The sequence below is a fragment of the Aspergillus luchuensis genome, chromosome 8, assembly GCF_016861625.1.
Source record: "Aspergillus luchuensis IFO 4308 DNA, chromosome 8, nearly complete sequence".
NCBI classification, from domain to species: domain Eukaryota; kingdom Fungi; phylum Ascomycota; class Eurotiomycetes; order Eurotiales; family Aspergillaceae; genus Aspergillus; species Aspergillus luchuensis.
Genome location: NC_054856.1, coordinates 3,088,616 through 3,113,171, shown reverse-complemented (window position 1 = coordinate 3,113,171; position 24,556 = coordinate 3,088,616). Strand labels below are relative to the sequence as shown.

General features: G+C 50.1%; 8 protein-coding genes across 8 annotated transcripts; 4 read left to right on the top strand and 4 right to left on the bottom strand.

Annotated features, from left to right (window-relative positions):
* Positions 1 to 176: 176 nt before the first annotated feature.
* On the top strand, positions 177 to 1,578 carry AKAW2_81061A (aminotransferase class I/II-fold pyridoxal phosphate-dependent enzyme; the record flags this gene model as incomplete). Its single annotated transcript, XM_041682151.1, has 3 exons — positions 177 to 945; positions 999 to 1,141; positions 1,195 to 1,578. 3 exons carry the CDS (start codon positions 177 to 179, stop codon positions 1,576 to 1,578), a joined length of 1,296 nt encoding a protein of 431 aa, XP_041549022.1.
* A 300-nt stretch (positions 1,579 to 1,878) lies between these two features.
* AKAW2_81060S (phosphatidylserine decarboxylase family protein) lies at positions 1,879 to 3,156 on the bottom strand (the record flags this gene model as incomplete). The annotated part of the gene is made up of 1 exon (XM_041682150.1): positions 1,879 to 3,156. One exon carries the CDS (start codon positions 3,154 to 3,156, stop codon positions 1,879 to 1,881), a length of 1,278 nt encoding a protein of 425 aa, XP_041549021.1.
* Positions 3,157 to 4,699: 1,543 nt separating this feature from the next.
* On the bottom strand, positions 4,700 to 6,740 carry PUS1_3 (F-box protein; the record flags this gene model as incomplete). Its single annotated transcript, XM_041682149.1, has 2 exons — positions 4,700 to 5,116; positions 5,181 to 6,740. 2 exons carry the CDS (start codon positions 6,738 to 6,740, stop codon positions 4,700 to 4,702), a joined length of 1,977 nt encoding a protein of 658 aa, XP_041549020.1.
* Positions 6,741 to 7,049: 309 nt separating this feature from the next.
* On the bottom strand, positions 7,050 to 12,468 carry AKAW2_81058S (ankyrin repeat protein; the record flags this gene model as incomplete). Its single annotated transcript, XM_041682148.1, has 6 exons — positions 7,050 to 8,032; positions 8,085 to 9,040; positions 9,104 to 10,820; positions 10,874 to 11,195; positions 11,248 to 11,481; positions 11,539 to 12,468. The coding sequence occupies 6 exons, from the start codon at positions 12,466 to 12,468 to the stop codon at positions 7,050 to 7,052; spliced, it is 5,142 nt and encodes a 1,713-aa protein (XP_041549019.1).
* A 1,627-nt stretch (positions 12,469 to 14,095) lies between these two features.
* On the bottom strand, positions 14,096 to 14,350 carry AKAW2_81057S (uncharacterized protein; the record flags this gene model as incomplete). The annotated part of the gene is made up of 1 exon (XM_041682147.1): positions 14,096 to 14,350. The coding sequence occupies one exon, from the start codon at positions 14,348 to 14,350 to the stop codon at positions 14,096 to 14,098; it is 255 nt and encodes an 84-aa protein (XP_041549018.1).
* A 611-nt stretch (positions 14,351 to 14,961) lies between these two features.
* On the top strand, positions 14,962 to 15,939 carry AKAW2_81056A (uncharacterized protein; the record flags this gene model as incomplete). The annotated part of the gene is made up of 1 exon (XM_041682146.1): positions 14,962 to 15,939. One exon carries the CDS (start codon positions 14,962 to 14,964, stop codon positions 15,937 to 15,939), a length of 978 nt encoding a protein of 325 aa, XP_041549017.1.
* A 1,951-nt stretch (positions 15,940 to 17,890) lies between these two features.
* Positions 17,891 to 19,314, top strand: AKAW2_81055A (TDT family transporter; the record flags this gene model as incomplete). The annotated part of the gene is made up of 5 exons (XM_041682144.1): positions 17,891 to 17,979; positions 18,039 to 18,407; positions 18,469 to 18,765; positions 18,824 to 19,109; positions 19,165 to 19,314. 5 exons carry the CDS (start codon positions 17,891 to 17,893, stop codon positions 19,312 to 19,314), a joined length of 1,191 nt encoding a protein of 396 aa, XP_041549016.1.
* Positions 19,315 to 21,181: 1,867 nt separating this feature from the next.
* AKAW2_81054A (uncharacterized protein) lies at positions 21,182 to 24,319 on the top strand (the record flags this gene model as incomplete). The annotated part of the gene is made up of 2 exons (XM_041682143.1): positions 21,182 to 22,135; positions 22,244 to 24,319. 2 exons carry the CDS (start codon positions 21,182 to 21,184, stop codon positions 24,317 to 24,319), a joined length of 3,030 nt encoding a protein of 1,009 aa, XP_041549015.1.
* Between the last annotated feature and the right edge of the window lie 237 nt (positions 24,320 to 24,556).

Genomic DNA, 24,556 nt, shown 5'->3' with positions numbered 1-24,556 from the left:
TACTTAGGTTGGCCAAAAGGATATGTGGTACGCACAATATGAGTACGCTGTCATTCCTTGCACACGGAGGTCCTGCACAGGCAGGAGGGAAATGATCGCCAGCTTCTGGGTATATAAGGCAAGAAGCTGTCAATTAGTGAACAGTTCGAAAGACACTTTCAAGTCTTCTATACAATATGAGCATCGGAAGAGATATTCTTTGTCAAAAACTCCAAGTCTTGCTGGACCGCCGTCGCGCGGAGGGAAGATTATATGAGCCAGGCTCGCCAGACGAGTTTGAAGGGACAGTGGACTTTGGATCAAATGATACATTGTCCCTCTCAGCGTCCGGACTCTTGACCGAGGCTTTTCTTCACCAGCTTGAAAGACATCCCCATTTCACTATTGGGACCAATTCCTCGCGTTGCTTCGAGGGCACAAAGCGATTCATATTGGATATTGAACGTGATCTGGCTCATTTTCACAATTCCGAGGACGCTATATTTTTTGGATCCGGGTATGATGCCAATAGCGCCATCTTCTCCGCGATTCCGCAGCCCGGGGACTTCATTGTCTTCGACGAGCTAGTGCATTCTAGCATTCGCGAGGGCATGCGGCTGGGACGAGCTAAGAGCATTTCCTTCCGTCACAACGACAGCCTTTCTCTGCGACAACGCTTGGAAGAGGTCCGGGACCAAAATTCTGAAGTGGCAGAAGGTAAACGACTTGTGTATATCCCAATCGAGTCAATCTATAGCATGGATGGAGATGTGGCTCCTCTTCACGAGATTGTAAAGGTTGCCTATGACACTCTGCCTCGAGGGAACTATATCCTTTCAATCGACGAAGCACATTCTAATGGCATCATTGGGCCACATGGCTCAGGAGTCGTCTCATTGTATGGACTTGAGAATGAGTTCTCGATCAGGTTACATACCTGTGGAAAAGCACTGGCGTCATCGGGAGGTACGACGACCCATCATTGTTCGAAAATTGACAATGCTAACATTAGTGACTAGCGGTGGTATTATGCAATTCGACAATCAAAGAAGCACTAATCAACTATGGGCGGAACATCATATTCACCACGGCGCCATCTTTCACAACCGTGGCAGCTGTTCGCGCAGCCTATGAGATACTGGCCACCCAGGAAGGACACAGGGTATGTCCTGTCACCCTCGTAAAATGTCAGCAGTACTGATCTCCATGTTGCAGCGCCAGCAACGTCTGCAAGAGAACATATGGTACTTCTATTATACCTTGACAAAACACCCTCAGTGGGAGGATACCAAACAGCGAAGCATCCTTACCCTGCCCACTGAGAAAACATGGTATACCAGGCCATTCAAGTCACCGATAGTTCCAGTAATCACGAAGCCTAAGCAATCCCACAACTTGTGCAAGAGGCTGCGGCGGGCAGGATATTGGGTAAATTCCGTTGGTTACCCTACTGTGCCCAAGGGAACGGGTCGAGTACGGTTGATGATCCACGCAGACAATACCCGAGAGGAGATGGATGGGGTAATCCAGTTAATCATGAAATGGGCTACTGAGCAATATCAGCCAGTGGAGTCGGTTCAAATCATGGCGAAAATGTGAGGTGGGTGTCCTTGTGGGAAGAGGAAAGAAAGAAGGAGCGCTTTGTTTTGGCGGATGATGTTGTGGGTCATGTGGCGACTGGAGCGAGATGAACGCCGAGAAATCCATCTTGGGAAGTATACTACAAACTAGTGTTAAAGAATAAGATTTCTTTTATTTTATCTTGAATCAGTGAGCCTTCATGTCTCTTTAGTTTGCTCTTTGTCAGAATACTGTACGTATATGTAATCGTCTTCAGTCATATACAAAGATCGTAACTATTTTTGTGGCCATATATACATCCAGATCCACACTAACTACTCAACCCACCACCGCCAGCTGGCTTCTGACAGGCACGTTATGTCGCAGCTTAGGCGATGGGAATCCCTGGACATTGACCCCCTTCCGGAAGAGCAGACAATGCGTGGAGCCACCGAAATGGAACATACCAATCTGATCACCCTTGGACACATGCTGGCCCTCGGAGACGGTAATCTCACAGGTCGAGACCTCGCACATGCCCACGCCCAGGAACGCCATGAGCCCAATATCAGGGTTGTCGCACTCGATAAATATAACAGCACGTGTTGCCGTGGCGGTCAGGTATTCCTGAGACATGACCTCACCAGCACTATCAATCCCATGTTGGTTGGATGGATCCGGGTCTCCGATGCCCTCGAACAACGGCTCAGAATAGTACGTTCCATCCACGACATACGCCTTGACGATCTTCCCGGACACCGGTGCATGCCAGCGGTGATAGCTCAATGCACTCAAGAACGCCTGGTAGACCGTGCCGCCCTCGAACTGCTTGGCCAACGGATCACACCCCACCATATCGTATACCGAGTATGGCTGGCTCTTGATCCAGAACTGATCGCGCGCCTTAACATCATACGCGACCTTGTATGGCTGCGACTCACACGCATTGGCAATGACCTTGTCGTCACTGGGTGAGGCAACGGGACGGATACCCTCTCGGAACAACCGAGTGAAGAAATGATCCCAAGAGTTGAAGCCATGATGCTCTGCCGACGGGTCGCAGACATACAACTCCTCGAACGAATAGTTCGTCTTCTGCACATTGCCCACCTCCTCCAGATCAGACTTGGCTGTCTCGCCAAACCACCCGTACTTCGAATCATCCAGCACCTTAGCTGATTCAGGTGACTTGAGGAAATCGCCCCATGCATTAAGCACCTTCTTAATCATGCGGTTGACATCTGGATCCAGGAACGCAGCATAACCACTCGGAGTACCCATCGGCCAATCCAAGACCGCATTAATAGGCAACCCGACCAGTCCTACACGGTGAGAAAAGTCGTTCCATGAGGGGGCAGTGGTTATGAGATGGTTCAGCACACGTAACATGTGCTTGTAGTCCTGCATTTGGGGACAGCCGGTAGGATCCTTAGAGTACGTTCTGTTTCGAGGGAGCTCGTTAAACATGGCGGAGATGAGCAGGTATACGCGAGTGTTGTTTTCAATGAGGTCCTGGAATTCCTGAATCACGGGATGAAGGTCATGAGATTCCTTGCTGTCGACATGTGCAATGACACCTCCCAGCCATTCATGATGGGCATCGAGTGTAGAAGGCATCCATTTACCAAGACTACCAAGAACATGTTAGCCAAATACCCTCCTATACTATACATCCACCTAAAGGAGAGAAGATACATACTGATGCAACCGAGGCGTATGATCCTTATACTTGGGAGCCATCTTTGCACTTCAATTCAATGCAAACAAATTCAATTCAACTCAAAATCAAAATCAAGACCGATAGTTTTCAATATCAGATCAGACAGCCTTGGCAAAAGCTTATCACAGAACACAAACGACTCAATGGACCTTTTAAAGTGTTTATAAACTCCATCGAGATTCAAGAATCAGCTTGAATTGAACAACAACATGAGCAATTGCATCATCATGATGGCAGTAACAGGGGTGGGGACCCAGAGTGGATCGCATTTGGATCCGTCGTGAAGCTAAAGGCGAAGCCATCCCCGGCCGTGATGTCATGTCATGGCCTAGGCTTAGCCGTCTCTCCCGCGGTGGTGTCGCTGACGGGATATAACACTTTGCATGAGGAATTGCTATGTAAATAACAGGCTAGAATAGCTCCTACTACCCTAGCAGGCAGTATAGACGAGCAATTATGTAGTACGTATGAGGAATCATAGGAAAACTGTAAGTACATACCCAAGAACCTACTCCGTAAACCCACTTAATCCATATGATAATTCTGCCACCCCGAGACCAAAGGCGGTCAAAAAGCAACAGAACGCTGACTCGGTTTTTCGGGCCTGTATAAATCCTATATCCGCTTATACCCGCTTATATCCGCAATTTTTTGATCGAGGTTCGCTAGGTTCTGCCGGGTTTGGCGGTGAGGGGAGCGGTTTGGAGGTATTTGTGAGGCGAGTCTTGGATAAGGATATGCAGGCTGGGATGGGTTGATGCTGGATGTTGGGGGTATATGATCTCAGTACTAAGCGGTTTGGGGTTATTTGGTATGCTTTACTGTGCTTGTGAGAAGTACTAGTCTTTCGAGGGGATTGCAGATCACAGACCAGCAATATGATCGATATAGGATTACTATATTGCTAGTTCCGCTAAGACACCCTATTGTATGAATTTGAAGTCGCTATTCGGAGTATACCTTTGATGTTATGTACTATTTGGACCACTATTCAATAAGGTAGATGATAATCCGAATGTTCCTCATGGTAGAAGTACCTAGAGGATGTCTCTGGCTATATACGTATAGGCTTCCGGCTTGGGGTGTTATGTACCATGATCCGATTGACACTCGCGGTTTCCTTCGTAAATTCGAGTTCGGAGTAAAGTTTATATAGTCCACGGTTCTACGCAGCTAAATGGCAGGTTAGTAAGTCTCTACATAGGGAGGATGCCTCGTGAGTATCCGCTGTCGCTTATGCGGAGTTTCCATCCCTCTCTGGCATATATCATTATCTGGTAACAGTCAGCTAGTTTCTCTCACGTTCAAACAAGACTCATCTCACCCCCTTACGGTTTGTTCTCTTGGAAGATCGATATTCAATTCGTGATGGGTCATTCTGGGCCTATCCTGTTCGTATTGGTTATTGGCCATTCAAGACCTGCCCTCACTGTCCTATGTCTAGGCTGTCCCATGTTCACGCGTAGACTCTGGCTCGGATTCCTCATCTCCCTCATGATGATGATCATGATCATCAAAGTCATCGTCTTCCAGATCTTCCCACTCCTCTTCATTTTCCCTGGCCAAGGCCTCCATCTCGGCCTCGTCTTCGTCGTCGAGCTCATCCCCGAGAAGGCTGACTAACTGCAAAAGCCCTGCCTGTGAGCGCCAGTTGTCTTCAGTCCGCCGTTGACGTGGTTCGGAGCTCCAGAGTCCTTCGCCTGTCGCCTGTTGGTCATCGACGGGAACAGACTTGCCGTCGGAGAGATCGGGCGCTAGGCTGACAATGCGGATGGCTTTGGTGGGAAAGATGCGAGCAGGCCCCTCGTCCTGATCATCGTCTGGAATATCAGCATTATGTTGACGGAAACCGAGAGTCTGTGGTCATTGATTAGCTTGATTTTCCGATTTAGTTCTAGATAAGAGGGCACATAGGACGAACAGTGTAGGTAGTCATGATCGCATCATCATACAACGCCATGAAACTGACCGGCACGGCAAGCTGTGGCACCGAGCTAGTGAGGAGAGAGTAGGAAGCCCGAGCTGGGTTATTAACGTTCTGAATCTTGTCGTCATCGTCAAGAGCGACGACATAGATCCGATCCTGTATCTCAAACATCACGCGGTGGTTGCGCACAGACAACCAGCCGCCTAGGTCAAAATTGGATCCGTCCGACTCGCATTCGATGAGAGAGCCATGTTCTGAAATCCCGTTCTCGGTCTGTAGGGCCTTCCGCCAGTTGGAGCATACAAAGACACGACCAGCGCGGGAAAACCCAACAAACAGGTCACCGTGGAGCATACCAGCACCCCATTCGTCGTCACCATGTCTCACATGCTCAAAGTCGGTCGGCGGCGGAAGGGGACCCTTGGAGAGCTCAATTGGCACCAGGCAATCTTTGCGAGGCTTGCTAAGGGCGACCATTTGCTGAGTCGGACCGTGTCGCGCAGCAGCAGCTAGTGCAGCGATCGCAGATGGGGAGGTAGCAACCGGTGGAAGGATGTGGTACATGTCTGTGCAACGGAACGGCTGCAGTGCGCCTAGGAACTCGCCGGTCGCCTTGTTGTAGACGTGATAGCCTCGGGGGCCCATAGAGTAGATGACAGCGTCCGCACTTTGATCCAAATGACCGACGGCATCATTCTCGATGGAGATGTGTGTCGTCAGCATCGGAGGTCGCTGCGTCATATCATACACAAAGCCTTGTCCCTGTGTCGAAACCACACACAGCGTCCAGTACGACAACTGGAAGCCTCTTGTCTGACAATTGTGGTCTAGGATTGCGATGCGCCGAAACTCTCCACGCTTGGCACCCTCCTGATCAGCCTGCCAGACCTCAAGTGCATCTCCCTCACGGTCAAAGACCGCCATTCCGTCCTGATACTCCAGATGAGCATACGGGCGAACCGAACCCTCATCACGTTCCAGCGTGGAGGGCAGCCGCCATAGAATTTTGCCCGTATCCATATCCGTAACATTCAGCCCACCCGCATGTGACGTGGAAATGAAGAACCGGCGCTTAAAGTCTGCTCGGAACCGCCAGACAGGATTGTTGCCCACTTGAAGCACCGACTCGCGGGTCACTGGGCGCTCAGCGGCCCAATTGCGGGCGAGCAGCTTCTGGCGCTTGCATAGATCTTTCCATGATGTAGGATTTTCAAACAGTTTGGTAAATGATGTGGTACTGTCCGACAAAAATAAAAAGTCGCGGGCGCCTCCTGGAGGTTGGGCGGTTTTCGATTCGGAACTGTAGATGGCTTCTCGATGGGTGATGTCAATAAATTGGTGCCAGGGCTTGGAGACGGCGGTCAGCGACGCTACAGCGGAGACTGGAAGAAATTCCACAACGCGCAGGACAATCTCGGGTGGTAAAACGGTAAGAGGATCTGCCATGTATGGGGAGGCAGACATCTTGGAAGAGAAAGAACCGTCATGCAAATAGAAGAAGGGAGTTGAAGAAGTTGCAGGCCTGCGGGGAAGAAGATTGTTGAAGCCCATCATTCCATTCTGCCCCGCCTTGCGCTTCACCGCCTTGACTATCGCTATCGATTGGCGATCGAGTCCTCCAATTGGGCTTCAACTTTTCCTTCTCGACCGAGAATGTCTGTTGAAGGGACAGCAAACTCACTCGTGCATCAGATTCTAAAGTGGACGTCGTCGGACGACCAAGTCAGTGCGAATTTCTGTTTTTAAATGCTTTGACAAATGTGCAACGTCATTGTGATCATACTGATTGAATTCATCGCATTAACTATATAACCATGGCATTTATAGTGTAATAGCCCGTAGATCTCTCAGACTTCGCCCAAGCTAGTGATACCACCGGCTCACAATATCGCTCTCCTCGGTAGTAGACGCCGCTCTAGTCTGTCGCGTAGCAAGTCGCTTAGCCACCTCATTCGCTTCGTTCAAGCTCACCAGCTTCCGTTTACGCGACTGCGTGCGGGCTCGTTCGCAGGCAAGTCTATATAATGTTTGCCGCTCACTCTCTGGCCTATCCGGGTACCCAGGAAGGTATGACTCGGGTTTCCGGTCCAAAATGCATGCACTCTGCGTGTGTTCCGGCTCGTACTGCCCTCTGTCGGATAGGATTTGTGGCGGATTGGACGTGGCTTCAGAGACCCAATTGTCGGTAGCCAATTCCAGGGGTGTGCTACCGGTAGCATTCTCGCGGTGAAGAAGATCAGGACGGTATCCGATCATAGCCTCAAATATCCTGGGACATTGATGCTTGACGGCTTCATGAACCGGGGTGTTTCCTGTACCGTCAAACATATCTAAATGCTTTTGGCCCGTTGACTGGGCAAACTCGAGGAAACAGCGGATAATGGCCAGCTGGTCTTCTGTCTCTTGCCCACGGTCGGATTCCCATCCGCTTGATGCCCTCGACCATGCCTGATAACTCTTATGCATCCAACGAGCAAGTGGCGTCAACGATCCCGGGTCATCGGAGGACCGCTCCGTCAGCAACGATGGGATCAACCGGGGATCGAGCAGGGAAAGAAGCCTCTCTACATTGCCAGGCTCTTTTCGAGCATTGCCATTGATGTCACATAGCATTAAGTGAATCAAGTTGTTGCCATGACGATCACGAACTGTCTGATTGGCGCCGGCCCTGATAAGAATGTTGGCGAAGTCTGAATTACCGAGGGAGAATGCAAGCGCCAAGGGCGTATGCCCTGCAGCTGATTTGGTCTCCATAAACTGCGGAAGGCGCTTAGCAAGGCTTTCAACTAGTTGGCATGATTCCGGTGTAGGTTTTGAGAGTACGGCACAATGCAGAAGATAGTTGTCTGTTGTGTCCAAGTCAGCAAAAGAGTTCTAGAACGTTGTGCTGGCACTCACTCTTGCCCTGAAGCCAGTTCAGCACGGGCCTCTCCAGGTCTTCCACCGACTGTGATAAGAGCCTCAATTTGTCCACCTGCTTATTTGTTTCTATAAACTCAACGTAAGCTCTGGCCGAGTCTGGGCTGAGAAACCATTCCACACTGGCCATTGACCCTGAATGCGCCGCTGTGAGTAAAGGCGTCTCTTGGTCTTCCGGTGATATGGGCAATCCTCTTCCTGCAGCGGCCCAATCCGCCCTTTTCTTCCCACGTATAGTCAATCCTTGATAATATTTCGGTTTCTCCTTAACGTCGATACCACACTTCTGAAGCAGATTGTCGACAGGAAGGCCTGTGCCAGTATACTTGACAATAGCCTCAAGGCAGCCTAGATGGCCCTTTCTGATAGCAATCGGAAAAGCACGGGCGCCGAAATTATGAACCCCGGGTTCGACCGTCTTGTCCCTTTCTGTAAGCTCTCGTCCCAGCTGAAGCAAAAAGACCAGTAGATCCACATTGTCCTGTCCCACCGCGTATTGTACCAGATCGATATAATTTTCTGTCTCGGACTCTTTGTCAAGGAACTTGTGTGCTGGGCAATACCGGGAGAACATTTGAAGAGGCGATATCGGACATTCCACTTGCGTGGCTACCTCTCCTATGTTCTCAATGGTGAACCTGTCATCAACAATCTCCCTATATATGCAATCTTCTTCACCGTCATGGAGAGCATCGATGTCCATCTCAAATCTTTCACGAGCATCAGAATCCTCACGTTTGAACTGGGCTTGCACTATCTCAAGGATAGCCTTTGCCACATTGAGGTGTCCACGGAGTACCGCAATGGAAAATGGCGAGAAATTTTCCTTGTCCCACACAGCAATCTGCAATGGACCCGGTTTGTTTTCATCATCAGATGTAACTAGCGTGAGCGCCTTGATAGTATCAAGGTCGCCGCGCCAAGAAGCCTCGAAACTGCTTAAAGTTAGTGACCTAGAAGCGGTTTCCATGGGCTTTCCTGTGGAATATAATACTCACAGGTCAAAATATCTCTGCTTCTTTTCATCGGTAAGGTCTGGTACGCAGAATTTTGTTTCGACCTTGAAAGGCTCCGGTTCTTGATGCTTGGAGTCAGAGTCGCTCTTGTCTCCTGTCTTTCTCTTCTTCCAGGGATTCTCAAAGTCTGGATAGATGTCGTAGAAAGACTTTGCACCCTTTTCCACCAATACCTTTTCCAATGCCTTATAAGCGTCCAGAGTAGCTCGAACTTCCAAGGTCTTCTCTTTCACACCTTCGCGCCTATCATTCGCATAGACTGCCAAATTATACCTTTCTTGATCCTTTGCATACTGTGCCTTTGCTTGGCGTACTGCCCTTTCTACAGTCCAACGATGGTATGTATCGGGCTGTAGCCCGTTCAGACAGTGATCAGGTTTCACTAGTTGGCAAGGAGGAGAGACGCCCAACTTCTCGCCGTGGTAGTTGCCCAATGATCTGATTTTATCTCGGACACAATCGAGTAAAGTCTTGCCCACGGTATAGTTTCGCATATACTCGCTGTCCAGTACTCTATACCCATCAGGTGTGAGAGTATTTGGGTCGACGCCATCGCTGCGGAGCAGCCTGTCAGCAATTACCGGTAGATCTTTCTGGACTGCGAGGATGATAGGTTGGGTAAAGTCATGCCGAAAGATAGCTTTGTTTCTGTCAGATGAGTTTGTTTTGATCGCTCCATAAATAGCCTGACCGGGATTCACAAATGACTTAAAATCAATCTGAGGCGTTGCGCCAGCTTCAATCAGCTTGTTTGCAGCCTTGTCATTTCTCACAGTAAGGGCTAACGTGAGTGTAGAATGAGGCTTGACATTCCAGGGATTAGAAAAGGAGGAGAGGAAATTCATCGCTTTCACTGTTGCCGAACGATTTTGATGGAAATAGGTTTGGAGGATTTCAGAAGAATCGGTGAAATCACAAGCAACGGCGTAGTGCAGTGGAGTTACACTGCTCATGTCTGCCTGTGTTGGAAGTGCCCCAAGCTGCAGTAGCTTCTGTGTCATTGCAATTGACTTTTCGATAGGCAGCCGAAGAGCCAGGACAAGGCACAAGATGGCCGCTCGCGCCCTAGGTTGGTAAGGGTAGAGCAGCTTGACCGGAAGCGCCAAATCAGCTCCAAACGAGGTAACCAGCTCCTGAGCCACCTCAATGTGACCATGTAGAATGGCAAGATGAAGCGCTGATGTGGGAACATCCCAGGCGACTACATTGATGTCATATATATCTGGTTCTTGCTCGTTTTCAGCCATGGCCAAATCCATGCCATCCATTTTATCAGACTCTTTCCTGACATGAACGAACGATTCAGAATTGACGCTTTCGCTTTCACTAGTGTCGGGCTCCTGCTGACACTCATCGCTACCCTCATCCGGCTGCTTTTCGAGCCGAGCCTGTTCTGTCTCGTTCTGCTTGCTCTTATGCAAGAGTACTCTGACCATCTCCAGGTCACCTCGAGCAGCAGCCAAATGCAGGGCTGTGCGGCCGTCGGCCAGACGGGAGATCATTCTTGCACCATGGTCGACAAGGCATTGCACGATGTCGCTTGTGGAGGTCAAGCAAGCCAATTGCAATGGAGTCCTGCCAGTATGGTCACGATCGTTAGGGTTTATCTTTTCTTCTGTGAGACATGCTTTAACGCCTTCGATGTCGCATTCCACAATCGCATGGCACAGCCGCTCCGTGTTACCGATATAAGCCATTTCTTCCGCAAAGTCAGCCTTCTCAGTCTCTGACAATGGGAAAGGGTGCACAAACCAGTCCAATCCGTCTCTGTAATCGGGTTGAAGCTACCAATCTCTTGACGCCCTGGGTTGTCTCTGATGAAGGAGATCCCACCAGAAATATAGATTCTGCTTTCTTTCTCGGCTATTTCTTTTTCTTCAGGAGTGACCGGCTCCGGACAACAGCCACAGCAGTCTCCGATGACATCCACAACATTGCCAAAGAATGCCGGATGTCGGTGGAGGTTAACTTCTCTGTCTTTGGGCTTGTTCCACTCTGCATTAAGCAAGAGGTCCTTCGTATAAACAAGCTTCTCGACTTTTCGAGCTTTGAATCTGGGGCCGTAAGGAATCGTCTTGCTCGGGAATTAGCCTTCTGATATGAGCATGAAGATTCCATAAGCTTACAAAGGTATGGTAGTCAGAAATCTCCTCTCCCTCTTCCCAGTCGGGGATCTCATCTACCCAGTCATCCTTGATGTTGCCGGACTGCTTCCACCTATTCGACCTTGGGGCTGGTCGTCCACGTTCCCGTCGTCTCTGCTCTATATAAGACTCTCGATCTGACGACTTTGGCAGTCTCTCCAGCACCAGGAGGCGTGCCAGGCCCACTGTCCTACTAAAGCTCCGCTCGAAGATTGTCTATGGACAGCATTAGCTCTCTTGGTTCCAAGAGATACAGAAGAGGGAAATACTGACCGGATCTACTTGGGACCTATCCAGCTGTGGCCAGTAGATTTCGAAGCCGCGATGAGAGTACTTTGAGAGGCGGTTCTCATAAGAAGGCGAGCGCCTAGACAAATCAATCGTATTGATTTGGGTGATATATGAAGCCAAAGCACGTGGGGAGACAAAGACTTGCTTCCCATCGAAAGCAGCACAGGAACAATCGACATCAAACCCAGTCAATATCTCAGAGATAGATTTGTATATGCGAAGCACTATCTGCACATGGCGGGTGGGATATTGCGAAACGATCGTGATGGCGTTTTTTGTTCGCACTGTGGTTGTTTCGTAGAGAATCGCGTTCTTGACCTTATCCTCAATCTGCTTGATTTTCTCAATTGCCTGCGCTTCGTCTAAGCCGTAAAGGAACATATCCACATCCGAGGCCGGTGCAATCTTTTCATGATAGTACTCTCGCAATGACCGCTTCGAATCCCGATACTTTTCGGGAACGGGGAGCAGGCAAGTGACTACTGCGCTTCCTGCGACCACAACGTTGCTCCAGTCCATGTCGCTCAATGCACCCTCGGAGAAGACGTTAAAGTTCTTTCGGAACTCGTCTAAGGTTGGCACCACTGCCGGTGAGCCATTGGGACGCCGATTTTCTTCCTTCAATGGCATGATATACTGTTCTTTAACCATAGAGGGCTCCGAAGATAGGTCTCGAGCCCGTACACGGATGTCCGAACTGCCATTAGAGTCGTAGAGAGGCACGATGTTAAGGTGGTTATCCTGCAGGGCTGGGTGGGTGCCCTCTTGGGCAAATAATTTGCGTGCCACCGCATCGTAGTCATTGTATGGCGCGATAATCTGCTCGAGAGGAGTGTTTGGATGATTCTGGATCCAGCTCGGCAGGTCCCGATGTTTTGCGGGCAGTATTGGCAGGGTAAAGGTAGCCGCCATGGTTGTGATATATATCTATAAGTCTGTTTATGAACTTGAGCGGCAGCAACACAAAAGCCAATTGGAGACTGAAAATATATGGCTGGGACAATAACAGAAGAATTTCTGTGCCAGATAGAGCTTTCTGAAAGATAATCTCTCCATCAGAGGAGAGTCCATCGAGTATTTAACTTTGTTTAGCAGTCGCAAACTAGCTTCCTGAAACGGCAAAGCGTAGGCTCCGGGGGGCAGAAACGTCCACCGCCCGCAGGCACGGGACCCACTGCCAGGCTTCGATCAGGCCCCCGGTGGATGCCTGGGGCGCTAGAATCTCTCCTTTGGACTCTGAGTCGCCCATAACGCGATTCAGTCCCCGCTCCCTTGCTGATCAGGGGATTGCAGACAGATTGCAGTTACCTGCACAAGTTGGATGTTACCTAAAACTGTTCAAGTCAGGGGGGTTCCCAGACCCATCTGCATTATTCAATTGCACATACGATACTAGATAATATCTTGCTAAGACAGCGGTGGACAACTGACTGCTTGGGTACCGTCCTGCTGAATATACTTGGCCAACACGAGGACAGTATGCCGGAATCGCTGTTAGTGTGGCTCGGCATACATATTCCCACACAGTTGACACGGACTGTGCACGGCAAAATCGATGAAAACCCGTCTCTAGCAGCGTGAAACTGCTTGCTTCCTACCAATAGGCAGTATGACGTCCCATTACGAAGAATAAGATAGCTATTGGTTTGGAATATTCTTGATTCCGAGAGACCTCTATCTTAAAAGCAAGAATTGGCCATCATGAGAGGCCTAGCTGTGGCTCAACAGCGTAGGTTGCTGGTTGGAGCGGGGCGTTTCTGCTCCACACGTTTCGGAGAAGTGTTTTGAACGAGATAGTTGGCTGATATTAATCTCCTTTCAGGGAGATCACATCAAATGTTCCAGGGTACTAATGGTAGGGAGGTGTCAACGCCATTGCCATGTTTCTAGCTGTCAATAAGCCCGACCTAGACTAACCGTGTGACGCAACAGAGCCTTTCTGAAAAGTATAATAGAGGTGGACCACAGTACTGGCGAAAGGCCAAATATGAATCGGATTCGTATCCGACAGGAGTGTGGTCATACTACAACTACATCATCCACATTAGATCATTGTACATGTGACTCGTACCTGATTGAGTACATCGCCTAGCTCAGGCCTCACAGTTGATTGATGTCACGCCGTGATCGGCAGTCATCTGCGCGGGAAGTTTGGTGAAGTACCCAGTCGTAGTAGCAGCGTAAGTATTAGCTTCATAAGGAAAGCAGTGACATCCAGATAAGCCCTATCTCTGGTTGCTATATCCTGTCTGAAGCTTCGCAAACCGGTTTAGGTCTATGGCCTTCTGTACCCTGATAGGACAAACCGCGAGTGGATATTTGGTTAGCATGCGGGCTTCAATCCTTGGTTCAGACATGGATAGGCTTCATAGGATATGTATATAAGATGACCTTGTCTTTGGGCGTATCTCATGGCCATAGTACTCTTCCAACTGGAGTCAATGCTAGCACAATGTCAGAAGCAGAAAGAAAACATCCGTATGCTCTTCTCCGAATTCCAGGCAGACCTGCAGTAAGCTAAACATAGTCAATCAGATACCTAACAGGAAACTTCGCCCCCATCAGCATCCGACTTACCTCCAAACCCTGTTCCTTCGAGGGTACCATTCCCGAGGAGTTCCTGGGCGGCCAATATGTCCGAAATGGCACCAACCCAATCCAACGCGACAACCCGCGCGGCTTCCATTGGTTTGATGGCGACGGCATGCTCACAGGTGTATACTTCAAGCGCATCTCCGGACCAGCCCATGTGCAACCCGTCTTTACCAATGAGTATGTCCTCACGGATATACATTGCGCAACCATGCGAGACCGCCGCCTCTACCCCATAATGCCTAGCGTTAAGGCATTAACCAATCCCGTATCGTCTTCTCTACGACTCATGTATGAAATATTGCGAAGTATGGCCTTGATCTTTGCGTCAATTTGTGGTTTAATTGCCCGGCCGATCAAGAGGGTGAGTAGTGCGAACACCAGCATTTTCCATCATGATGGTCGTGTTATGGCAACGAATGAGGTTGGGCCTCCCATGCGTGTATTCTTACCACTGCTGAAAACAGTTGGCTGGTTTACTGGGAACATGGCGGAGGGCGAACCTGTTGGCACTGATGCTTGCAAGGAAGGGTTCGGCAGCCCAGGGATGGAGGGAGCTATGAAGGAAATGACGACAGCTCATGTAAGTTCACCGAAGGGCGAGATACATCGTTGCCATTGTTATACTGCAACGTCTCAGTGCTAATTTGCCGCAATGCTCAGCCCCGTGTTGACCCTCAGACTGGGGAACTGCTTCTCTTCCACTCGACATTCATCCCGCCGTTCGTGAACTACTCCATCATACCTGCTAGAACCACCGTGACACCGGAGTTTCGTCTCAATCGGCCCGTGCCTGGGCTTGTCTCAGGGAAGATGATGCATGACTTTGGAGTATCCCACCGACATACCATTATTATCGACCTGCCTCTCGAGCTCGATCTGTCTAATATCGTACATGGAAAGCCGGTTGTTGAATACAACCCACGGGGCCAAACGAGGCTTGGGGTATTTCCCCGACATGTTCCTGAGCTCATACGATGGTTTACGACAGACCCCTGTGTGGTAATGCATACCGTAAACACTTGGGATGATATCACACCCGGTGGAACATGGGTGAATGTGCTGCTTTGTCGCATGAACAGTGTTGCACCATTCTTCCATATGGGCAACATAGCTGCCCCAGACGCTTTGAAGCAGCCCGATCCCCAATGCCGTCTTTATTACTACGAATTCCCACCTAGTCATGAAGGCACAACATCAATCTCCCAGCAGTGGGCGCTATCAGCCATTCCTTTCGAATTTCCATGTGTGCCCAAGCACCTGGAGATGGACCCAACAAGATATGTCTACGGATGCTCTATGCGGAAGGGTAATTTCGCTGCCACTCATATCAGCGCCTTCAAGATTGACTGTCTTGTCAAAGTGGACGTCGAACATCTTCTCTCACAGGGTAAGACCGAGCGTCTGTCTCCAGTGGATGGCTGCGTGGATGAGCGCTCCATTGATGAGGTTCTCGCTTCGGACAACCCCGACGACCCTATTAAGGTGTTTGCCTTTCCCACGGGGTGGTTTGCCCAGGAATGTTCGTTTGTACCGCGGAAAGATGGAAAACATGAAGATGATGGCTGGCTTGTTACATATGTGTTTGATGAGTCGCAACTGGATGAGAATGGTGAAGCCCCATCGAACGCACGCAGTGAGCTTTGGGTCATCGATGCTGTTGATATGAGAGAGGTGGTCTGCCGAGTAGTCCTGCCGCAACGTGTACCATATGGGATGCACGGGAATTGGTTCTCGGAGGAGCAGATCGTAAATCAGCGAGACGTGGAAACGTTTCGCCACGAGTACTAGTTAGTCAAAGGGTGTTTGTGTAGTCAGTCAACACGCCCTACCCATATTAGTTGGTATATATAGTTAACTTCGCATCTGATATATAGTATTTCTGGTACTTCCCATTCTTCCAAGGAGTCACAAGACTAGACTGCATTGCCCTCTGCTGTTGTTCTCCCCCTACGTAACCATCACACTCGGGGAGGAACAAGTGAGTCAGTCCCTCATCACTTTTATATACTAAGAGCGTTCCTTAGTATCTTGTTCAATACGAACAAGTAAATCATGAACTTATTTTCGTCCGAGTCCACGTATGAAAAGGAAGCCAATATTGCTGTTAGACCGATCGACGAACCAACTACCCAATTAGTCGATGGCCCTGTCCAAACTAGTAGTTGTCTAAATCCATATCATGTGTTCAAGGCAGATAAAAGAATAGATTAAGTCCGAGTAACCCCAGAGTAAAGATCGTCTGCTTTTCCCGGCACGGTGATTGGCTTCATGCCGTTGCGGGGGTGGTACTGTCGTTAGCGCCGAGCTTGTCAGCTGCTCTCTCTCGGTGTGATTCTTCCCGATGCTGATAATGGGGCTTTCTCACACCTCTCCTGCCATCTTGCTATGTATCAGTGATTACGCTCAAAATATAGGGGGTGATAATGGCATACCAGACAGCACTCGTACTGTGTTTAGTAGACAATGCTTCCATGGCGCTTCACTGTCAGTGACCGGTCCATTGTTGAATCAGTGAAAATTGGCTGTCGATGTGAAGACTTCCAGCTGTAAACCATGCAATGAAATACAACAGCAATTGTACGTATCCATATTTGCACAATATTCCCTCTCTGCTTACACATCCCTCCAAAAGCACAGGACCGAGTCCACCCTACTACTCGACTGCGGCAATGCTTCCTGTGGCTACTACATCCTACACTCAAATATTCGAAGATAAGCCAACAATTACTCAAGATCTGGTACACTGGGACTATCGAATGATGTGGATAAACAGGGTACTGCAGTGAGCGTCTGGACATATTGTGCGGAAGCCCACATGCTCTTTTAATAATCCCTATCAATCATTGATGCTGTGGGCTCTCTAGAATGTCGTTACCCACAACAACTGATCTCATTCTACCCACAGACCGGGAATGCCTGCACGATGCTGGCACTAAGTTACGTCTTCCGAGAATATAGATGGTTCCGCTCAATATACCTCGACTAGTTCCCTCGAGATACTAAGCCCATGCTACAGGCGACCCAAAGCATTTCCGGAATATTCCTTGACTTAGAAGCCCTGAATGCCTGGAGAACCATGAGCAATGAATCTCAAACAGTTCATGATTACTTTGCTCATGATCATGGTACCTCTGAGAATATAAGCCCTGCATGAGACAAAGACAACATCTCGTGAAACCGAACGGAAACACACGCGATAGTCCTATCGTATATGGAGCTCATACTCTTACCAGAATTAGTTCTCAGAAGATAATGTAACAAGCGGCTAGGATGCACTTGTCCGCGTAAATTCTCTCTGTTCATCCTGAAGCCAAGACAGTTCCATACCGAGCAACATGTTGGCACTCCATCCCACCACCGTTAGGGGATTGACAGTACCCTATTATCTTGTTATTCATATATAACCCTTACAAAGTCTAGAAATATGAAGCTGCAGATTTCTAATTCCTATGATGAATTATGTTCATTGCATTCGGCCGAGATGACTGACTGTTCTTCGGGTCGGGCGGGAAGCATTCAGTCGCCGACTGACTCACACAAGTCGCCGATTACCATGCAAATTGGCATCCAGACATCAAAGGATAAATCTAGTATAATAAGAGAAAGAAATTTTTTCTGTAACCTTTGAATCTACAAATAGCAAATTCAACACTGCCAATACAGATCACAGCAGCTGTGTAGTCCAACCCAGCCGTAGCCTGAGGAGCTCAAGGCAATATTCAAGACTCGGGCCAACAACATGATGACCGGACAAAATACCAATAACCCGTGCGAACTCACCAAGCATGATACGGGTTGGCGACGAGTAGTTCGTCATTTCACGCCGTCGTATGCAACCCTTGATCTCATTCTAAGTGCAATTGAATCTAACATGCATGTCTGGACAGTTGGTTTTCGGTTACTATGGGCACGGGCATCGTGTCTATTCTACTCAACACCCTCCCTTACAATGGCCAGTGGCTATACTGGATTTCAGTCGTCTTATTTGCCTTCAATGTCCTTCTTTTCACCATAGGGTGTATCATCACCTTCCTTCGCTATACCTTATATCCGGAGATATTCTTCGCCATGATCAAGCATCCAGTCCAGTCCATGTTCATAGGAACGTTCCCTATGGGATTCGCGACTATCATCAATATGTTCTGTTTCGTCTGTGTTCCAGCCTGGGGTGACTGGACGCGGAACTTTGCCTGGGGCTTATGGATCTTTGATGCGATCTTTTCGGTCATCACTGCTCTCTCCCTACCCTTCTTACTGTGCGTCTGGCCCTGCGCAGAGACTATGAAGCAATAATAAGCTCGACTAACATGACTGCAGAATGGCTCACGGAACCGAAATGCAACTCTCATCCATGACAGCCGTCTGGCTCCTCCCCATCGTCAGCTGCATTGTCGCAGCTTCATCAGGGGCCATCGTAGCTGACGTGCTCCCCAATCCACAGCACGCTCTCTGGACCGTGCTCGTGAGCTACGTCCTCTGGGGCATCGGATTACCCCTGGCACTGATGGTGATGGTGATTTACCTACAGCGACTGACGCTGCACAAATTACCTCCTAAAGCGGTGATCGTGAGCGTGTTCCTTCCCCTGGGACCTCTTGGTCAGGGCGGCTTCGGGTGAGTCTATACATCCCATCCCTATATGATCATCGCATACTGAGTAGTACATTACTAGTATAATGAAACTGGGCCAAGCGGCGCAGGAAATCTTCCCAAAGACACAAACCCTCGAAGCAGCATCCGGTCCGATCTTCTATACCATGGGGTTCATGGTCGCTCTAATTCTCTGGTCCTTTGGATTGGTCTGGCTATTCTTTGCCTTGGCATCTATTGCGAGGAGTAAGAGCTTCCCGTTCAATATTGGATGGTGGGGTTTCACTTTCCCCTTGGGAGTGTACGCCACGAGCACGTGCCAGATGGGCAAGGAGCTGCCGTCGGAGTTTTTCCGGGTGTTAGGAACGGTACGTTTGACTCTTCTAGTGTTGTTAAGTGTTTCGCAATGTTAATATATGACAGATCCTTTCGCTTTGCGTGGTGGTCTTATGGATTGTGGTCAGTATTGGGACGCTGCGGGGAGTGGTGTCAGGCCGGTTATTCTTTGCACCGTGTTTGGGGGATTTGAAGGCACGGGAAGACGAGAACAAAGATGGTACAAAGGCAGCTTGAGTTGAAGAAAGGGTTTAGTTACTTGGGGCTCGAAGGGGAAAAGTTCTAGAATGGATGTAATTTTAATTGTTTCAGACTTGCACATCTTCTGAACACGGGGAAACTATAATGGTACCGTAATAGGTTGATCCAGGGAGGGAAACAACTAATGGGATAATGGATGTATGGGCTGACTCGGATGTAAAGTAGGAGTTGTGAGATACCACTGCTCTTTGGATTAAACTAGTAAACCAAAGCACCCTGGGGAGGAACTGTCTGGAGACACTCGAGAGGGTGTGAAACGTCACAGACGAAGCATCACAAATGCAACAGCAACCCAGATCTATCCGGAATCTTCGACTAAAAGTAAGCTTAAACATCGAGGGCAAATTATCATAGGTGGAATGCGGATTTTAGCTGTCGATGATGGGGTTATTTTATTTTCGATTTTATTTTGTGTGGTTATTTTCCATTTTGAATTTTTATTTTGTGGTGGGAAGGGGGTGGTGGAGGGGCGAGGAATTTTGGGTTATCTTAATTTTTTATTTTTACTTACTTTATTCGGCCCTGAATAGCATGGTTTTTTATTATTATGGGTGAATTTTTATTTTATTTTTTAATTGTGATTTTTTTAATTTTCGTTTTAGTCTTCCACCCACACCCCCTCATTAAGTTACTTTGGTTTAGTTACGTAGGACTTGACTACCCTTTAGTGCAGAAATGTCAGGTACCCTGTGCTCTGTTTGTCCACCCGAATTCAGTCTTTCTTTTCGAGAATAGGATTCTTGAGAGTCTTTCTCCATTCCTACTATCTATCTATCGAGTCAGTTAGTTGCTGACTGGAAAGCTGTTTTCTGCTGCATCACTAAGCAGTCGCCATGAGTGCCCGATGGGTGCCTTCCACACAAATAATAATGAACCCCGCCCGACCAGCCTGCTTGCGCACTATGAGTGGCCAGCTGGCCGAGAAGTCACGTGTGCGCTCCCGGGGGGCAGAAAATAAAATCCAAAATTCGAAAATCCAAAAAGCCCAAAGCAAAAAATTAAAAAAATCGAAAATAAAAAATAAAAAATAATAATAACGAAAAAAGGAACGGAGTCCATCAAGATCCCAAACAAATCATCGCGCGCGACCACCTCACGACTTCAGGATCCATCCAGGCATCGCTTCCTGAGTGGTTTGAGGTCTCTTTGCCCGGCATTCACGGTCTTCTTTGCTCCTGTTTTCCTGGTCAACCTTGCATTGCCTGTCGGGCGCCCCCTCGAGCTGTCCCCCTGGGAATTTCGCCTCTCCCAACAATTGCGCTTTTGGTCGCTGTGGATCCGCCGTATTACTCCCTCAGTCAGCAAAGTCAGTAAGTGTGGTGTGTGTTGATACCTCAGGCCGCACAAACTAGGCACCGAATCCCGCATTTTTGTCCCGTCTTGTCAGTCACGCTTTTTTTCTGATTCCGCTTTGGGGTGGGAATCCGACTCATTTTATTATTATTATTATTTCGTGTTATCCACCGCCGCAAAATCACAGCAGCAAAGCAAAGCAGCAGCAGCAGTAGCAAAGCAGCCGGTCGCACGGCTCTTCTTCAGTTTCAGAAATACGCGCCTCAGTGCGCGTCTTTTTCTGACTGCTGCTGCTCTTTGCACTGGAATTGGTGTTCCCTGCCTCGCTCTTTCTCTCTTTCTCACCCCCCAAAAGGAAGCGTGTCGTTCGTTTGGCGCAGACGCGGTGGTGGTCACATGCCCGCTATCTGAGTGTCCCTGACAATCAATCCATCTTCATCAGGGAAAACAAGGCAAAAAATATAATAAAAAATAATAAAGGCCGCTGAAAATACCCACCACGTCAGCCATTGAGTGATTTTCTTTTCACTTTCATCCTCGTCCCGTCAAGATGATGGGCTATAATGGGCATTCGTTTCATCAACAACGCCCGCCCCAGCAAAATGCTCATCCGCAGCACCAACAGCAGCACCATCTGCAGTCCCCGTCCATGACTGCCGCGGCTGCTGCTCATCCCCATCATGCTCCCGGCATGGCCAGTAATGGCGCCCTGTTTCGGGGTCAATCGCAGGTGGAATTGGCGGCGCAGTCCCCAGATCTCCGCAAAATGACCCCATCCTCCACGGGCCCTGTAGTCGGCCTCCCCACGGGCGGCCATTATAGTCCGTTCTCCGGACATTACCCGCCACAGGGCTCGTCCGATCTGCTGTCTCGCAATGCCGACTCCGTTGGCCAGCTGAAAGATCCCTATCTATCCTTGCAAAGCCTGCAACGGAATATGAACCCCATGGCCAATTTCCGTACTCATCCCACGATGAATGCGCAGGCTGCCATGTCCCCGCATGCGCATGCGATGGGTCTTGCTTCTCCCCAGCAGTCTTTCGACCGACTGCAACAGCAACATCTTCAGCATCGACAGACGCCGCACACGCATCCCACGACGCAAACCTCTGCTGCGGCGTCGCCGATGCTGACCACCGCCCAGCCTCAGCATGCCTTCCCTCAGTCCGCGTATCAACAGACACAACAAGCGTCGCCGTACCAGCATACGCAGCAGCAATCCCCTTACCAGCAAGCTCAAGCATCGCCGTATCAAGCGCAGCAGGCCCAGTATCCGCAGGCCCAATATCCGCAGGCCCAGCATCAGGCTTCTCCCTATCAGGCCCAGGCTCAGCAGTCTCCTTACCAGCAACATGCCCATCAGACGTATCAGCAGCAGCAGGCCCAGCAAGCTCAGCAGCAGGCCCAGCAACAAGCTCAGCAGAAAGCACAGCAGGCTCAACAACAAGCCCAGCAACAGGCCCAGCAGAAAGCTCAGCAAGCCCAGCAGCAGGCTCAGCAACAGGCGCAACAACAGGCTCAGCAGCAAGCTCAACAGCAAGCACAGCAAAAGGCCCAGCAGCAGGCTCAACAACAGGCGCAGCAACAAGCTCAACAGCAGGCTCAGCAACAGGCGCAACAGCAGGCGCAACAGCAGGCTCAGCAGCAAGCAGCACAGCAGACCCAACAACCCGCTCATACTCAGGCCCAGCAGCAGCAAGCCCAGCAAACATACCAGCAACAACAGTCAAGGTTCCAGCAGCAGCAGGCTCAACGGTCGCCATACCAGCCTCAACCACAGCAGCTTCAGTTCCATCATGCATATCAGCGCCAATATCAACAGCCACAAGCGCAAACACAGGTACAAGCTCAACAGCCGCAGCCGCAGTCGCAGCAACAACAGCACCCCATTCTGCAGCAACATCCCCAGCAACAGCACCATCATGCCTTGCACCAGTCCCAAGCACAGCAGCATCCTTCTCTGTTGCAACAACATCAAGTACAGCAGCAGCAACCATCGCCTGCACAGGCAAAGGCACAACTTCAGCAGCAGTATCAACCACATACTTCTGCGTCCGCTAGCATGTCTGGACCTGAGCTCCTTGCTCCAGCACAGGAGAAGCCTGAGAGTACTGGAACCAAGCAACGCAAGAAGCAGTCTAAGCCTTCTGCGTCCCCGGCTATGCCCGCTACACAGGCTACACAGGTCAATGGGCAAGCTCAAGCTGGATATCCGGCTCCTACTCCGGTCTCTGCTGCGGGCCCTACTCCCGCTCCCGCTCCAGTATCTGGTGTTGGTTCAGGCCCCACTTTCACTCCTGCTGGTATATCTAGTGCAGTCCAGGGACCTGCTACCGCAGGGGCTGCTCCTACAGCTGGCGCTGCGCCAACAAATACTGCCACGCCAACGCCGAAAAAGAGAGGTCGTCCAAGGAAGCCCGTTGTGCCAGGCGAAGAAAAGAAACCCAGGCCGAAAAAGCCAAAGAAGGCCCAGACGGTGACAACAACAGCACCCGATGGCACAACGATGGTGGTTCCAGCCCCCACAACTAATGCTGATGGTACACCTGCAGTTGCAGCTCCCGCTCCTGCGCCCGCACCACCACCGCAACCGATTATCGGTCCGGACGGGAATCCTATTCCCCAAAAGCGTCGTCGCGGGCGGCCTCGCAAGTCAGAACAAGGCAATGTGCCTCCCAAGCCTAGACCGCCAAAGAAGCCTTCGTCCAAGCCGGGCACTGGTCGGCCCCGTGGACGGCCACGGAAGGCTGATGTTGAAGCGCGAAAGGCTGCTGAAGCGGCGGCCGCCGCCGCTGCTGCAGGTGGACAGCCTCAGGCTGATCAAAATCAAGCTGGAGCCCAGAGCCAGGCGCTACAGCAGCCACAGCACTCACAGGTCCAACCCCAGTCTTCGGTACAATCACAGGCGCAAAATCAGCCCCAGCCCAAGCCGCAACCGGCACAGCCTTCACAACCATACCAGTCATTCCATCAATTCCAAGTCACTCCGCAGCAGCCTCAACAGATGCACGGCCAAATGGCAGGCCAGTCTAAGACGCAGTCTCACACAAATCAGATGCATACGTCCAGCCAGGCCCAGTTTCAGGCACTCCAACATCAGTTCCAAGCGCAACCTCAACCTCACACCAATACCCAGGCCAACCAGCAACAGCAGGCGCAACCGCAGTCACAGTCCCGCTCCGGGCAAGCTGCGCAGCAGGCACAGGCACAAGCACAGCAGCCTAGACAAATGCAGGCTCAGAATCAAGCTCACACACCGGTTCAGCCTCAACCACGTCAAATACAAACTCAGGCTCAGCCACAGCCTCAGGCCCGGTCAGTGCAGGCTCAACCCCAGCCCCAGGCTCAAGCGCAACCTCGTCAAATGCATCCTCAACCACAGACACAAGCGCAACAGCAGCCACAGCCACAGCCCCGTCAAATGCCAATCCCGGCCCAACCACATGCAGCAATGCATCACCAACTGCAGCCTCATCAGCTGCACGCCCAAGCGCAGGGTCATCCTCACCCTCATCATCCTCAGGCTCACCCCCATCCTCACGCCCAATTTCAGCTACATCCCCATCTCCATCCCCACGCACAACCGCAACATCCTGAGCCAATGACTCTGAATCCGCCGCAGAAGCGCGGTGCGCCTGTGGACGACGACCCGCGCAAGCGGGCCTTCATGATGCCCCAGCAGATGTGATTCTTAGCTGAATCATACTTGCCTGTCTAGCTGCTTTGTTTTGCCCTCTAGATATCACGAAAACGCACTGATGCCGTCCATCCAATTTTGTTACTTCCATGGTTTACAGTTTAATTCCTGGCTTTACCACCATCATCTATCAACATTATCATCTTTGTGGATGTTCTTCTGGCGAGCCTCTCTCCTCTTATCTGCCGATCAGTTTATTGTTTTGTTTGTCAAATAGCTTGTGCGCGT